Genomic DNA, 14,772 nt, shown 5'->3' with positions numbered 1-14,772 from the left:
CTTAACATTGAGGGATAGGATCTTTAAGGGGTGGGGAACAGTTACACTTGTATCCAAACCCATATTAGTCCATCATGCCACCATAGGGAGTAAGCTAGGATTGGGGGGGAAAGGTTGCATGGGGTTGTCACTCCCGCCTAGGGAAGAGCATTGTCGAGTGCAGGACCCCCGTCCGCTGCAGATAGAAGGAGACGGGGAAAAAAGTGCAGAGAAGCACAGCTATGTGAAGACAAAACCAAAAGAGTAACATTGGCTAACCAGGCCACAATTTTGCTGTTCCAGTCACAGGTCAGCCTACACCACAGTGCCCGGGTGAACCCAGAAATGTCACTCTCCCAAGAACATACAGGGGGTGGGTCGTCAGTTGCTTCCAAAGTCGGCCAGAGGCGAGCTCTGGCTCCAGCAACACTGCAGGTGAAGAACTGGGGCGCAGACAACACCCTAGAATAAACACCGTTCCCAACAGGCCTCAAATAGATGTCAAGAACAGCACCTGCAGGAAATTGTGCATGTGGGGGTCAGTTCATCCAGGAGTCGAGGATCGCGATCTTGCTGCCGGCTGTTCCCCTTCCAGGAACTTGATATGCTGTATAATATCTTGCTTGGTTTGCGAGGTTGTTTGGTCATCAGGGCGGGGTGACCGTCTATTACGGCGTACTGTAGACCAGGATAGTTTGGCAGGCGCCCGTCTGAGCAGTGGAAGATGCGTGGGACTAGCAGGCGGCATCAGTGAGAAGTGGAGCAGTTGCACCGCTTCTTTGTAGGACCATACCACCCGGCGTTTGTAATCCAACTTATAAATTATGGCAAACGGGTGGCCCCCCTGGTAGGGGACATCCAGGCTTCGCAGCTTGTCTGTCACTGGTTTGAAAGCCCGGCGTCTTCGCAAGGTATTGGGCGCGCGATCTTGAAAGATTTGAATCTTGTGTTCCCCGTAGACGAGATCCAGCTTGGCACGAGCTGCCTGAAGGATGGCCCCCTTTTCTGTAAAAAATGGACTCTCATTAGGATGTCCGGAAGGAGTCCCGGCCTACCCGCAGGGCCGGCGGGGACGCATCATCGTCCCCCCATACTTCTTGCTCTAGGTGCTGGTCCTCCAGGGTAGCAAGGCACTGCCATAATTGTTCGTGGTCGTCAGTTTGGGCATCCACCGTCTTCTCCAGTCCGTCAACGCGTTCTCCGAGCTCTGTAACCTCGTTTCGAAGCTTCCGGATACAGGAGTGGACCTTAGCGCGGAGCGAGACGATCTCCGTTTTAATCTCCATCAGGAAGGTGGCCATAAAAGCCAGTGTGACCGGTGGCGAATCTTCTCCCGTCTGTGTGGCCAACTCCGGAGGGGCCGATGCCCCCGCCTTGCCTCACTTAGCCACTACAGGGTTGTCTTTGGAGGCCACTGTCAGGTCTTTCCCCCCTTTGGAGCGAGTCATCCTCTATGATGAGAAGGCCCTCCGATTGGTCAACGGCCAGGACCACGGGGTTTCGCAGCGCCACCCGAGTTGAACCCCGGGCACAAAGGGTCCCCACCCCACAGCAGCAGCAAAAGATGAAGACAGGCCAAGGGCCACCAAAGCCCCCGGGGCAAATACCAACAGCAGAGCTGCCCGCCACCAGTAGCACCCCTGTGTCCTCACACCTGCCACCACAGCATCCCAACACAGGACTGCAGCAGGGGCAAATCATATATTTCCTTCAGTGCAAGAGAAAGCAAAGTCCAATACTGGGGGGACAGATGAGCAATACAGCAGTCCAAGGACCCACCCTCCACACTCCAAACTCGCTTTGTGTCCGCAAAGCAGGCACCCCGCTGTAGGGCACTTTCCTCTCGCTTCAGGCCAGCTCCAGAGGCGCCAGCAGGACCCAGGTCAGTGGCTCCAACCATACAGGGGCTGCACCGCCGTGCAGGGCAATAGAGGTGCTTGCTTCCAAAAAGACAGGCGCCCCTCTCCACTACAGACACCCCAACGTCTCTCCAGAGCAGTGCGCAGCCCCCACGGTGAACTCTCACACGTTACAGATGATAGCAGCGATTTCCTCAGCAGACCCCTGGCCAAAGCCCCGCAAGCAGTGGCGGGATCCTCCCCACTTCCAGCTGACAAGATGCACAAGCCCCAAAACAAAACGTCTGTGCAGAGGGGCACCCCTCCGGGCCACGGGGAAACAGCCTATGCCACCTCACGCCTATGGCCGTCCCCTGCGTGGCGCTCAGAAAATGGCGGCCTGGACGCAGCCCCCAGGTCAGACGCCTTCTTCAAGCTGGTCTTCAGCGCTGCAGAAGCCCCCACCGCTCCACTATCTGCAGCAGCTCTGTGTCAGGTCGGGGAGTCCAGAGCAGCCAGAAGCAGCGCCGTAGCGCGCCAAAGAGTCACAGGCCTGGGTACCAGAAAATGGCGGACACTCCGCCCTGCAGGCCCTGAAATGACAGCATCCTCTCCCACTGAACCACTTGATAGCCGGCCTCCGTTCCGTCTCTCTAGAGCAGTGCGCAGCCCCCCACGGTGAACTCTCTCACGTTGCAGATGATAGCGGCAATTTCTTCAGCAGGCCCCTGGCCAAAGCCCAGCAAGCATTGGTGGGATCCCCCCACTGCCAGCCGACGATATGCATAACCCTCCCCCCCAAAAAAAGGTCAGAGGTACCCACCGCTCCACTGTCTTCTGCGGCTTTGTAATGGGTCGGGGAGTCCAAAGCACCCAGAGGCAGCCCCGATGGCACGCCAAAGAGTCACCGGCCCAGTTACCAGAAAATGGCGGACACTCCGCCCTGCAGGCCCTTAAATGGCAGCGTTCTCCCCCACTGAACCACTTGATAGCCGGCCCCCGTTCTGTCAAAGCGCCACTCACCAGCCGCTTCTCTCTCGTTGGTGCCCACCACCTCCAGGGGTCCCTCTCTCAGGCCCGGGAGTCAGGCCTTATGGCCACAGTCCGACGTGCACTGCCAGTGCGCCCTTTAGAAGGGCGCCCCAGGGCTCCCTGCTGGGCCAGTCAGTCAGTCTGTCATTCTGGGAAAAAGTCGCCAGCCCTCCTCGCCGGGGCAGAGACTCCGGCCCAACTGTAGACCAACCAGGAGTGACAGACGACCTGTGGTTGCTGGCCTGGTCAGCAACTATTATTCCTACCCTCTCACCGGGAGGGTTCCGCTCCGGGCGCCGTGTAATGGAGGGCACCCCGACCTGTAGGCCGATTTGCTGCGGGGTCCACTCCTCTGCGCCTCACAACAACTCTCCGGCTGCCCAAAACAAGCCCCTCAGCTGCTGCGTGCTGAACACCCCCAGGACCGGTGTCAGCGAGCCCCCAGCCTCGCTTAAATCGCTTAAATCCGCAGCGGACAGCCAGAGCTCCTCCAGCGTGCGTCCTACTACATCGTCAGTTAGACCATGCCCCTGTATCAGTCGCTTTTAATGTCAGTAAATTCAACAGAATCCTCACAATTTTATCTTCAAAAAAGTCACTCCGCCTCATAAATAAGTTCTTATTGACTTCGCAAGGCAGGGCAAATACATTAGGAACAGTAAAGTGTGAAACAATTTCGAAGATCTATCCAGGACTATATTTTGCTTCACGCATCATTTTAAAATAAAAGTTACTACAAGCAAGTTTTAGATTTTTATACTATATGTTCAGAGCTTGTTTATAAGGTAATTTATCATCCTCCTTCTAATGCCTTCTCCAAGTTCTTTTTAGTCTTCTATATGAATTTCTTTTCAAGGCAAGTTCATGAGAGGACCAACAAGCTGATGAGGTGTGAGCCTCTCTTTTCATAAGAGTTTGTCCGGGGAACCACATCGGCCACAGCAGAAAGCCATTTGCTCAGTATGATGGCCAACTTCATTGCCGATGTAGCAGTTAACACGCTCCCTTCATTTAATAAAAATTGTTGCCATACATTGTTAGACCTGTCAGCCCTAGGGTGGTCTTTCCCTATTTTTTTCGCCCTTGCCTCATTTTTCCCACCTTCTTTTTTGTTGGCCTTAGGTCTCCGAGCACCTTTCCATTGCTCACCAATGCTAAGGTGCAGGTGCTCTCTACTTCAAACATGGCTGGCACTGGCCCCTGCTACTGCAGCATGGTCTTTTTGTGTAGCACCCTAGTTGCCAGGAGCTGGCTGGGACCCCAAACATTGTTGCAACACCAGCCTTCCATTGCCTGCCCTAGTTAGAGTGGGGAAGCTCCTGGAACCTTCCAGAATAGAGGTGGAGCCTATTTTTGCCGCCTCAGAGAGTGGTCATCTGACCTGGGCATATATATAAGGAAAGGAGGGAAACTTTTTAGTCAGTTGGGGCTTCACTGACCTGGGGGACCCTACGCAGGAGACTTAGGTGGTAGGGCCTAGTCAGGAACCTATGCCACTGGGGGTGACAGGGTTTAGGTGATGCCCACCAAGCTGTGTGAGGAACACTGAACTAGCCAACTGATCTGGCCCGGCGGGAGGGGAACCCAGGGACCACCTGCAGTGGCCTGCTGAGGAAACCTGATACCAGCCTTCAACTCAACCCCCCCCCCCCTCTTCAAGTAACCGTCTACTAAGGGCGCAGGAACCAACAAGCGCCAAGAAGAACCTTCCCTGCGCCAATCAGGACTACTGGGGATCAACCAGGTACTGTGCTGTGCCAACTCTGCGCTCCGTGGATCAACCTGTGCCCCCAGCGCTGACCTGCCTTGCCTGAACTGCCCCTGTGTTATCCTACCACTGGGATAGCCTGTCCTGAGGAAACTGCCCAGGCGGAAGAAACTGCTAAGCGCTCGCCCTGCGCAGCGCTAGCCCCCAGAACTGCCTAACTCACCACTGCTGACTGAACTGCCTCGGGCGCTCTCCCGCTGTGTCGCTGAAGGAGCGTTGTGACCCCCCCCCAGGCGCTAGGACTAGGGTCCCAGTGTGCACTTCACAAGTGTTTTGAGTTCTCTGAAGTCACCGGAGGGGACTCGGGTCCCAGTGTGCACTATCTGTCTCCTAATCTCACCGGAGGGGACTGAGGTCCCAGTACGCACTATACAAGATTTGTGTGTCACCTGAACTCACCGGAGGGGGCTCAGGTCCCAGTGTGCACTGTCTGTCACCTGAATTCACCGGAGGGGAACAGGCCCCAGTGTGCCCTATGCAAGAGTCGTGTGTCACCTGAACTCACCGGAGTTATATTAGAGTAAAAATTTTCTTGGTTTACCATTGTCCATTTTATACGACGTCTGCCATTTATACAGCTCATCGTTCCCCGATCATTGCGGGGCATGCGTTGTTTGAATAAAGTCCCACCCAGTTTGATAATTAGGGGATTGTGATCACTATAAGCACTCGAAAGAATGGTGAAGTTCGAGACCCAAGTTACAAGATCTGAGGAAACCAGTATATAATCTATAAAAGATCCCTGACCAGGTCCTTTAAAAGTTGTAACATCATAGACATTTGTTTCAGGAACCATAGACATGGCTACAATTAAATTGTTTTCATTCACTAGATCATTTAAGTTCTTGCCTCCCCTGGTATGGGAAAAATGGAAACCTTCTAGATTGTTACATCCCAAAGAACCCATAGGGGTGAGGCCTGGATTACCACATGGGTGTACATTAAAATCACCTGCAATCAACAACTTCCGTGACACAGTGCATGCAGTTTCTCTCAATATCTCTATTAAGGATACAATATTACAATCTCCCTTACCGTTAGCATTGTAAAAATTAATCAGGGTCAAAACACTTCTGCCACTCTTTAGTTCAAGAATCTGAATGTTCCGATTGGCATTATAGCAGTTTCCTATTTTGCAACACAGACCTAGATTGATTGATGAAAATGGCCAAACCCCCCTTCGCTCTACCCCTGATTGATGCAGCTGCTGGTATGACGAAACTTTGGAAGCCCTCGATATGGACATTTTTATCCTCCATCCATGTCTCTTGAAGGCATATAATTGTGTATTTTTTAATAGATATTAACCAGGCGGGATCACATAATTTATCGGCCAAGCCGGCTATGTTCCACGAAACTAGGCTCAAACTACAGTCACCAGATGATGTTTCTATGACAGTTATTCGGTTAACTGGAGTTATCGTTGGGTTGGCTGTATCTGTGTTCCTCACCCCCAAATTCACAGTGCTGGCCAGGTCTAATTCTAGGTTGGCCAAGGGGGGGTTATGGGCCTCAGGCAAGACAGGATGTTTATTGTTATTGGGTGGATTGACCATGGCTGGCAATAGCTTACTGGGGTTGTCTAGCTTTGACATCAAAGGGGGGGCTACTATGTCTTGGTTGTATGCCTCTCCTAGTTCATGATTAGGTTCTGTGAAATCAGATTCTGCGAATTCGCCTGACAATAATATAGATGGACCAGCCTGTAGTCAGTCAACTCCCTCCAGATCACTTTGGTTATAAAAAGCATCAAACCTGTTAATGACAGGTACATTATAATAGTTTTTGGATCTATGAATTGGGGGTGTTCTTGATGATGATACGTCCCCTGGGCAACCTCCCAATTCTCTGGATAAGTACCTTCGTATCTAACCTTTCTGGGTTCCCAGGATGCATTCCTTCTCTGCTGACGCTGCTCCTCTGCGATATAGTGGCCTTGATTTCTAGATGTTATCCCACTGTAATGTTGATGAAAGTTATCTGGGGCTCTTACATGTTCAGCAGTAGAGAAAGACTGCATCGATGTTGAAGGATGGTTATTCGGGGGGTAAAAATAACTCAGATCCATAGTGCGGATCAGACTGCTAATGGAGCTGTCCTTCCAGTCCGTTATAAACTTTGCTGCACGGCCATCCTTGAAAATAACTACGACACAATCACCCTCGGTAGATTTAAATCTGTTTCCTACCCAGTCCACTCTTCTGACATTTGTTATGTTGCCACTGACATATGGGGGAATTGGTCTGTGAACAGTTAGCCAATGGCTTACTTTGTTTTTCAGTTCACCATAGCTTTCTGTTTTACCTATCTCAAGTTGTGGTACCCCAATCATTATTATGGTGTACCGATGAGAGTCAGGTGGAAGGTGAATATGGGTAGCTTTTTTTAGTTTTATTGTTGGTATTTGATTAGGACGTGTATCAGAAGCAATGTTTTGTATGGTTGTTGGCCTTTGTGGCTCAGTTTGGCCACCGCAAGGCTCAGGGGGTATATCTTCCGCGGCCCATTCACTCTCATCGGTGTCAGGAATGTGGCTCTCGGGTAAGGAAGCCGGGGGTTGTGCTGTATCTATGTTATTATTAGCTTGTGGTGGCGTTAAAGTGTTTTGCTCTGAAGTATTTACAGGTAAAAGAGGTGTCAAAACAATACTACTACTTTGGGCAATAGAATTGGTTTGTGTCCTCTGAATCTTTGTTTGTTTAAGATTACTTTTAGGTGGTATGATGCTTTCCTTAGGTTTAGGCACGGAAAGGATCTTCAAAATACTAGAAATGTCCTTTCTTTGTTGTTTTTCAAATTTCGCTAAGGTTTGCTCTATGCTGGTAATTTTATCACACAGAGGTTGTAGTAAAGATTTAAACAATTCTTCCAGGTCAGTTGATGCTATGTTGTCCACTACACTGTCCCTTTCAGTCTGGCTTGATTGCACTGAATAAGTCTTAATATGATCTACCTGTATATCATTTGATGTACTTGTATTCTTAATGGCAAGTATAGAAGTAAGATTTTGTGTGGCATTAGGTGCTTTGGCCAACCTGAAATTTAACCAGACATCCTTAGCCGATGGCTTATGGAGACCTAATGGTCTATATATTTTCCTTACTATTGATTTAGTTTTTACATGTTTCTTTTGTTGGCGCTTTCTCTTATTTGGGGATAGTGTTTTGTCGACAGATATTACATTGACATTTGGTGAGCCTTCAACACAAGTACCACCTTGTGGGCTTGGGGTAGATATTCCGGGTTGAGGAGAACAAACAATGACCCCCAAATTGGAAACAAGCAAGGGGCTTTGTTCTAGGCTGTTTACAATTATAGGAGATGACATTTGAACAGTTTTCTTACTGCTTTTTTGACCACTTGGCAACCCTGTAAAAGACTGCATTAGGAGAGTTTCCTCCTGGTTGAATGAAGAGTCCATGGTGTTATTGATTGCGGTGGTGTTTGCAGTAGTGTGCTGTGATAAGTTGGGAAAGCATAAATCCGGAGTTAATGAAAGACGCCTCTCCGTATTTTGGATAGCATCTGCAACAACTTCAATAGTTTTTTGTAACATTAGGTCTATAGCAGTTAATGTGGGCAAGGGTGTGGATGGTATGGTCTTGTTCCTGGTGGATGATCTTGTAGCCACAGGAGTCTTTCTTACTTTAGTCATTTTAAAAGAATAATCCGTATTTGAATCAGTATATGAATGTATTAGCTACTAAAACAGTTAATAGGGCGGAAAACCGAAAAACAAAAGAGGGTCTCAGTCACCTTGATCCAGGGGGTGGTGTGGCGTTAGGGAGGTGGCCCGTCCCGTCTCCTTTGGTCCCCTGAGGGCCCGCCCTTTGCCCGGGCGCTCCCGCGACGCGGGGGTGACGCTACCTTTATGCGCCGCCTGGCGCAATGGAAGGGCGTCTGGCGCCGCAAGGCCTGCTGGGGGGTGTAGTTTTGGTGTCCCCCTCCGCTCGGCGGCCGCAGTTCTTTCTCGGTTGCGGCGGCGGGAGGGGGACGCTGCAGGCAGCAGGCAGCAGGTAGGCTTTACTTGGGCAGCACTCCTTCGTGGGATTCTTTTAGGCGCTCGGGCTCTGGCAAACAGTTCTCCGCGTCAGGCACTCGAAAAACCACGTGCAGGCAGTAAATAAACATTCATACCACCAGCCGAAAAACCAAAGTCACCCCTCCCTCTGACCCCAACTGCTGCAACTGCTTCGCACTTAGGTACCGGCCGCAACGAAAATGAAAAGTAAATTGGGGTGGTTCCTTTCACCAAGTGTATTTCTGGCAAGGTTTGGACAGTTTCGCAATTATTTCGGATCTAGTCACTTAGCACCCTTTCATTAACAGCACTTGCAGAGATGGGGTAAGCCAATGCTGAACAGCCTCACCCCCATTCTGAAAAGGATTGACAGCGACTAAGGAAAAGCAAAGACGTGCACCTGCTCATTGGGACAGGATTTGAGTGGTGACAGAAGTTTTGCTGTGCTAGGGTACTCCCTTTGATTTCATGTCATTTGTATTGTAGGCTTAGTTTGGGCAGCCAGCCAGTTAATTTTAAAAGTGCATTTGTTTTATGTACTTCGTGCAACACGTTATTGCTTATATAAGGTGCATAATGTGCTTCGGTTGGCCGTGCACTGTTTGTGTTGTATGTTTAGGTTTAGTGCAGGGCTTTAAGTGGGCCGGGGCTGTCCGGGTCTGAGCTCCGGCAGTTATTTTCAGAGTGCTTCGAAACGGGTCTCTATCTGGCTCTATTTTCAGGCCTCCAAAGGTAGTCTGTTTTCTTTCTTTTTTTTCCTTGACTGCAGTGAGATCATGCACATCGATGTGCGCGTGCTCATTTTGCTCACTACTGAGCAGTGGAGGTAGTGAGCATGCCAGGTGAGCCATGTTGTAGGAGGAACGGGGCTTTAAAGAGAGACATTTTTTCTCAGGATTTCCCTTCTTGCAGCGCAGGAGTCGTCATGGTGCCAGCCTTCACATCGTGGGATGATTAGGAGAGAGATGACCACAGGCAGCCTGCTCGAGCACGACCCTGCTCTGACCTTTCACACTGAGCGTTAAGGCTGCAGTGTAACCCAGCAACAACTGAAACGCAGAGAGAGGAACTAGTCTGCGTGATCCTGCCCCAGCCCTAACACAATGCTAGTTATCTTGATTTAGACCACGCCCCTACTTGGATAGGCCACGCCCCTCTAAGAGGTTTGCTCTGCCCATTTTAGAGCACCCCCAGTTTTTTTTTACCACTTAAAGCCCTGAGTAGCGCGCTATATAAATGTCGTGATTGATTGATTGATTGCATCAAGGGTTTTTACAGTCATTGTTAGAAACCAATGTGGGTTTTTGCCGCTAAAGTGAAGGATATGAATATAAGGCCCAGTTCCAGAGTTGGCTTATAGCCCACTAAGAGTCATGTACATGCACCCTGGGGCCTGACTTCGCCTGTGTTAGGGCATTGGGGCCACTAGAATGATGGGATTCTGCCCCGTGGCGTTATCTGCATAATTATGAATTTTCCGCATTTGCCACATAATCCATCATCTGCTTCATAATCTGTAGATTTTAATACTAAGAAAATAGTTTTAGATCAAACAGATCAAATGTCCCTAATAACGTAACAACACTTTTTGCTGCGCAGTGCAAAGCCGTTCGCAAATGTTGGCAGGTCGCCTTTCAGTTGCTTGCATATGTGTACAAATGACAAAATGATGTAATACTATTGAGAAATGTGTTGCATTATGTCACATAGTTTTCCTTTTCTTGCCGCATAATTTTGCCAACCGTGCGCTATCATTTGGTCTTCCCTGCCGCATAATTTCAGTGGCCCCGTCTATTGGTTTTGCCAATGCTTGCCTTAACTTTCTCCCACTCTCTTCTAATCTACTCTTGTCCATCTCTCACCACCGATTTGTCTGCATTTCGGTTTACAGACGAAGCCAGATGCTAATTCTAATTTTGCTTTTCCTAAACGCTCATTTTGCATTTAGGAAATGCTTTGTACATTTGCTCAGGAAATCGCAAATAAGAAATCGCTATTTGTGAATTCCTATTTAGAAATCCCAAAATGAGATTTTTACTGGGTGGAAATCGCTGGAGAGGCCACTTAGCGATTCTTAACGGCCGGAAAGAGCGACCCCGAAATGCGAAAGACTTTGGTACATCCGGCCCCGTCGCTTCGTTTCCTCCTCTCTCTCGTCCACTCTTTCTTCTCCTCGGTCCTCAACTCTTCATTCTCTTCCCATCTCTCGTCCTCCTTCTCCTCTTGTTTATCCTCCCCCCCCCCTTCCTGCCCCCTCTTCTTATCTCTCTCCCGCTCTTCTCTCCGCTGTCCTCACCCCTCTCTCCCTCCCTTCCTCCTGCTTTATGTGCACTCTTCTTCCTCACTCTTCCCTCTCATCTCCTCGCACTTCTCTTCCTCTCTCTTTCTTTTCTCCGGTCCCCCCTCTCCCCCCAAACCCCCCCCCCCCTCCCCGGGTCCCTCTTGTTATCCTCACTCTCCTGCTCTCGGGGTCTCTTTATAATCCGAGGGTGATTTCCCGCCGTGACAGGAGCTGTCGCAGCAGACAGGGGGGGGTCTCCTGTAAGAGAGGGGGGTCTGAGTGGGGGGGAGAGAAGAGAAAGAGAAGGAGGGAAACAGAGGGAAGGAAAAGAAAGTGCGGAGCAAAGAAGAGAAAGGAAACAAGAAGAAATGAAACACAAGGAGAGAGTGAAGGAAAGGAAGCGGAGAGAGAAGAACACGAGCAGAGAAGAAGACTGTAAAGAAGGGACGAGTGAGAGGAGACGGGAGAGAGGGAAGAAACCCACAGGAGAGGGAAGAAACCCACAGGAGAGGGAAGAAACCCACAGGAGAGGGAAGAAACCCACAGGAGAGGGAAGAAACCCACAGGAGAGGGAAGAAACCCACAGGAGAGGGAAGAAACCCACAGGAGAGGGAAGAAACCCACAGGAGAGGGAAGAAACCCACAGGAGAGGGAAGAAACCCACAGGAGAGGGAAGAAACCCACAGGAGAGGGAAGAAAACCCACAGGAGAGGGAAGAAAACCACAGGAGAGTGCGGGAGGGAAGCAGAGGAGCGCGACGGGGAGGGAGTGAAACATGAGAGGGGATAAACCCCAGGAAACAGAAGAAGGGAGGAGGGAGGGAGACGGAGACAGGAGGCGTCCATCGGAAGGAGAGAGAGCTGAGCAGGCAAGAGACACCCTCAGAGCTGCGGTCCATGAATAAAGCACTCACACATTCATCCATCGGACTCACAGAGTGAGGGAGGGGGAATACTGGAAAGGATAGAGAGAGTGAAAACACAAGGACACAAGAGAGAAGGAAGGTGGGGCCAAGGGTCCAAGACAGACAGGGGGGGGCGAGGAGAGAGGAGGCCGCTCTGGTTCCTTCCGTGTCTGGCTCAGGGTTCACACCGAGCCCAGGTATCTCACGTGGTGGTACAGACGGGCAGAAAAGTATAGTTGGCTTTGCCAGTGCTTGTTTATTATTGTACATGTTTGCTGTAAGAGGTTGTTGCTCTCTGCTGTGATTGGTGGTGACCTCTGACCTCTGCTTCTCTCCTGCAGCTGCGGTGACCCTGGACCCGGACACCGCGAACCCCTGGCTGGTCCTGTCCGAGGACGGACGGAGCGCGAGGGACGGAGGCGGAGACCAGGGCCGGCCGGACACGGAGCAGAGATTCACTTATGTCGTCGCCGTCCTGGGTCGGGGGCGGCTGAGCTCCGGGAGGCATTACTGGGAGGTGGGGGTGGGGGGCAAGACGGGCTGGACCCTGGGGGTCTGTGACGAGGCCGCGAGCAGGAAGGGGGGGATCACAGCATCACCTGTGTATGGATTCTGGGCGGTGGCGCTCAGAGATGGTGAATACAAGGCTCTCACCTCCCCTCCCACCCGCCTGACCCCCCGGGTGCCCCCCGGGGCTGTGGGCCTCTTCCTGGACTATGAGGCGCGCAGGCTCTCGCTGTACAATGTGACCGACCGCTCCCTGCTCTTCACCTTCTCCGGGGCCCCCTTCCCCCCCACCCTGCGGCCCTACTTCGAGCCAGGACTCAGCGACGGAGGGAGCAATGCGGGGGCGCTGCGGGTCCTGCCCGTGACAGGGCGGGAGTGAGAGGGGGGGGGACCCCCACAGAGGAGGAGAGAAGAGACCCCCACAGAGGAGGGGAGATCACTGGGGGGGGGGGGCAGGGCGGGAGTGAGAGGGGGGGCCCCCCAGATGAGGGTACATCACTGGCGGGGACAGGGGGTACAGTCCTGTTTTGAGGGGGGTCGGGGTGTTTTCTGCAGGGGGGGCTGGAGTCTGAATATCTTTATTCTGGGCGCTGGGGGGTGTTGTCCTCTACAGTGGGGGGTTCACCGACAGGAATATTACAAATATGACACCAATGAGCTCCCTCAATGAGCGACGGATCCCGCGCAGGACCAAAGGCAGAATTATTCAGACCCCCCCCCCCCCCCACTGACTCCCGCTGAGAGCCGAGGGGAGGGGGGGGCGGACAACTAATCACAGATGACGTCATTATACACCTCAGGACCCACGCTGACATCATCAAAGGAACATTCTGGAACGCCCATTGTTGGTGACAATGACGCAGGACCAGCAAATAGAAGGCTCACCAATACAAACAAGCCTTGGCAAAGCCAAAAGCTCTTTCTTGCAAATATAACGTTTCTTTTGTCTTCACTGGAGGCGCTTTAAACAGCCACAGCCTTCCTTGGGGAGGACTCACCAAAACAAACAAGCATTAGCAAAGCCAAAAGCTGGAGCATGCTTTAAACAGCCACAGCCTTCCTTAGGGAAGGCTCACCAAAACAAACAAGCATTGGCAGAGCCAAAAACTCTTTCTTGCAAATATAACGTTTCTTTTCTCTTCACTGGAGCGCGCTTTAAAAATATTAACTTGTAAATTGGGGGCTAAAAATGAAGTTGTATCCTCATTGAATCATGGAAACAGTGCAGACTCACCAAACAGAATATAGTATGGCTAGCCTATTGATTTTAGAAACACTCCAACTTTCCCATTAAAGCGAACATTTTGTTTTATTATATTTGTTTATGAATTAAATAGAAGGATATAATTGATGTGGTTCAGATCATCAAAACTGCTTAGGCCGGGTTCTCTTATTCCAATAATGACTCAGTGGGGTCCCTGGGTTCTAGAAATGATTATCTGAGGGTCCACAGAAGGCAGAAGGATTCGAGTCATCGAAGTCAAAGGACGGCAACGAGGCCATGTGTTGTACCTGCTGCTCAGCCAGTATGAGTGTCGAGTGAATGCTGCTGTGGATAGAGCATGGGATGTCTGTGAGTGTCCGTTGGGTTTGGGCTGAGCAGCGGGGGGGCTGCTCCTGGTGGGGTTTCTCCTTCCAACTACTTAATAAAGAACCTTAACTAATCTACGCTAGACGTCCAGACCATCATTTGATTACAACATTTGGCGATGATCCTGTAGAAGAATCCACATGTGCCACCAATTGGAAACTGAAAATTACCTTAAAGAAACATTGACAGAAACAGGGGAGGGACACACAAGATGGAGCAAAAATCCATCCTGTATGAAGCAAGAAATAAGAGTGACAGTAAAGTCAGCCAATGGTAAGCAGTGGGCGGGCTGTAAGTCCACTCTGAGCTCCTGGTAAGCTCCCAATAGATGTTTTCCCACTGAGCAGCTTGTGCTGTGTACACCCGCACACACACACACACACACACACACACACCTGAGAAAAAGTGACGCCTTTTGACAATCTTTAGTAATGTCTTTAAGCATAGAATTATCAAGTGCTAGCTGTCTCAATTGACATCATTGATGACATCACTGATCACATCATCCCCACTACAGCTGCTGAAATAGAAGCAGTGTAGTTCTGGAGACGAGTCTCATTCAGTATGGTAAAAGCTATATTGTGCACACTTCAGTGAACAGTGAGGTTTTACGTGCAGGCAGAACTTCTTTAAAGCAAGTCACAGACTTTATAAAATAAAATAAATAAAATAATAAAAAAGTTCCTCTTGTTCAGCCAAAGAGACCTTCTCTATCCTTAAAGAGCTCCTCCAAGTCCCTGACCCCCCACAGAAACCCATGGACCCCAAGGCAGCGGAAGAAAAATGCGTCAATCTGGCCACCTTCTTTGACGAAAAAATTAAAAAAATCATCACCTCCCTTCCCGCCTTGA

At 50.5% G+C, this 14,772-nt stretch overlaps 1 protein-coding gene across 1 annotated transcript in view; it reads left to right on the top strand.

Moving 5' to 3' along the window:
- LOC144752947 (butyrophilin subfamily 1 member A1-like) overlaps window positions 1–12,709 on the top strand; it is a 455,251-nt gene extending 442,542 nt beyond the window's left edge. Inside the window, exon 8 of the mRNA XM_078640757.1 lies at window positions 12,165–12,709. Coding sequence (XP_078496883.1) covers window positions 12,165–12,709 — 545 coding nt within the window. The remainder of the gene's footprint in view (window positions 1–12,164) is intronic.
- The last annotated feature ends 2,063 nt before the right edge of the window (window positions 12,710–14,772 follow it).

This window comes from Lissotriton helveticus, chromosome 5_1, assembly GCF_964261635.1.
Source record: "Lissotriton helveticus chromosome 5_1, aLisHel1.1, whole genome shotgun sequence".
Lineage (NCBI taxonomy): Eukaryota > Metazoa > Chordata > Amphibia > Caudata > Salamandridae > Lissotriton > Lissotriton helveticus.
The sequence above is the reverse complement of the archived record's forward strand: the minus strand, read 5'-3'. Positions and strand labels throughout refer to the sequence as shown.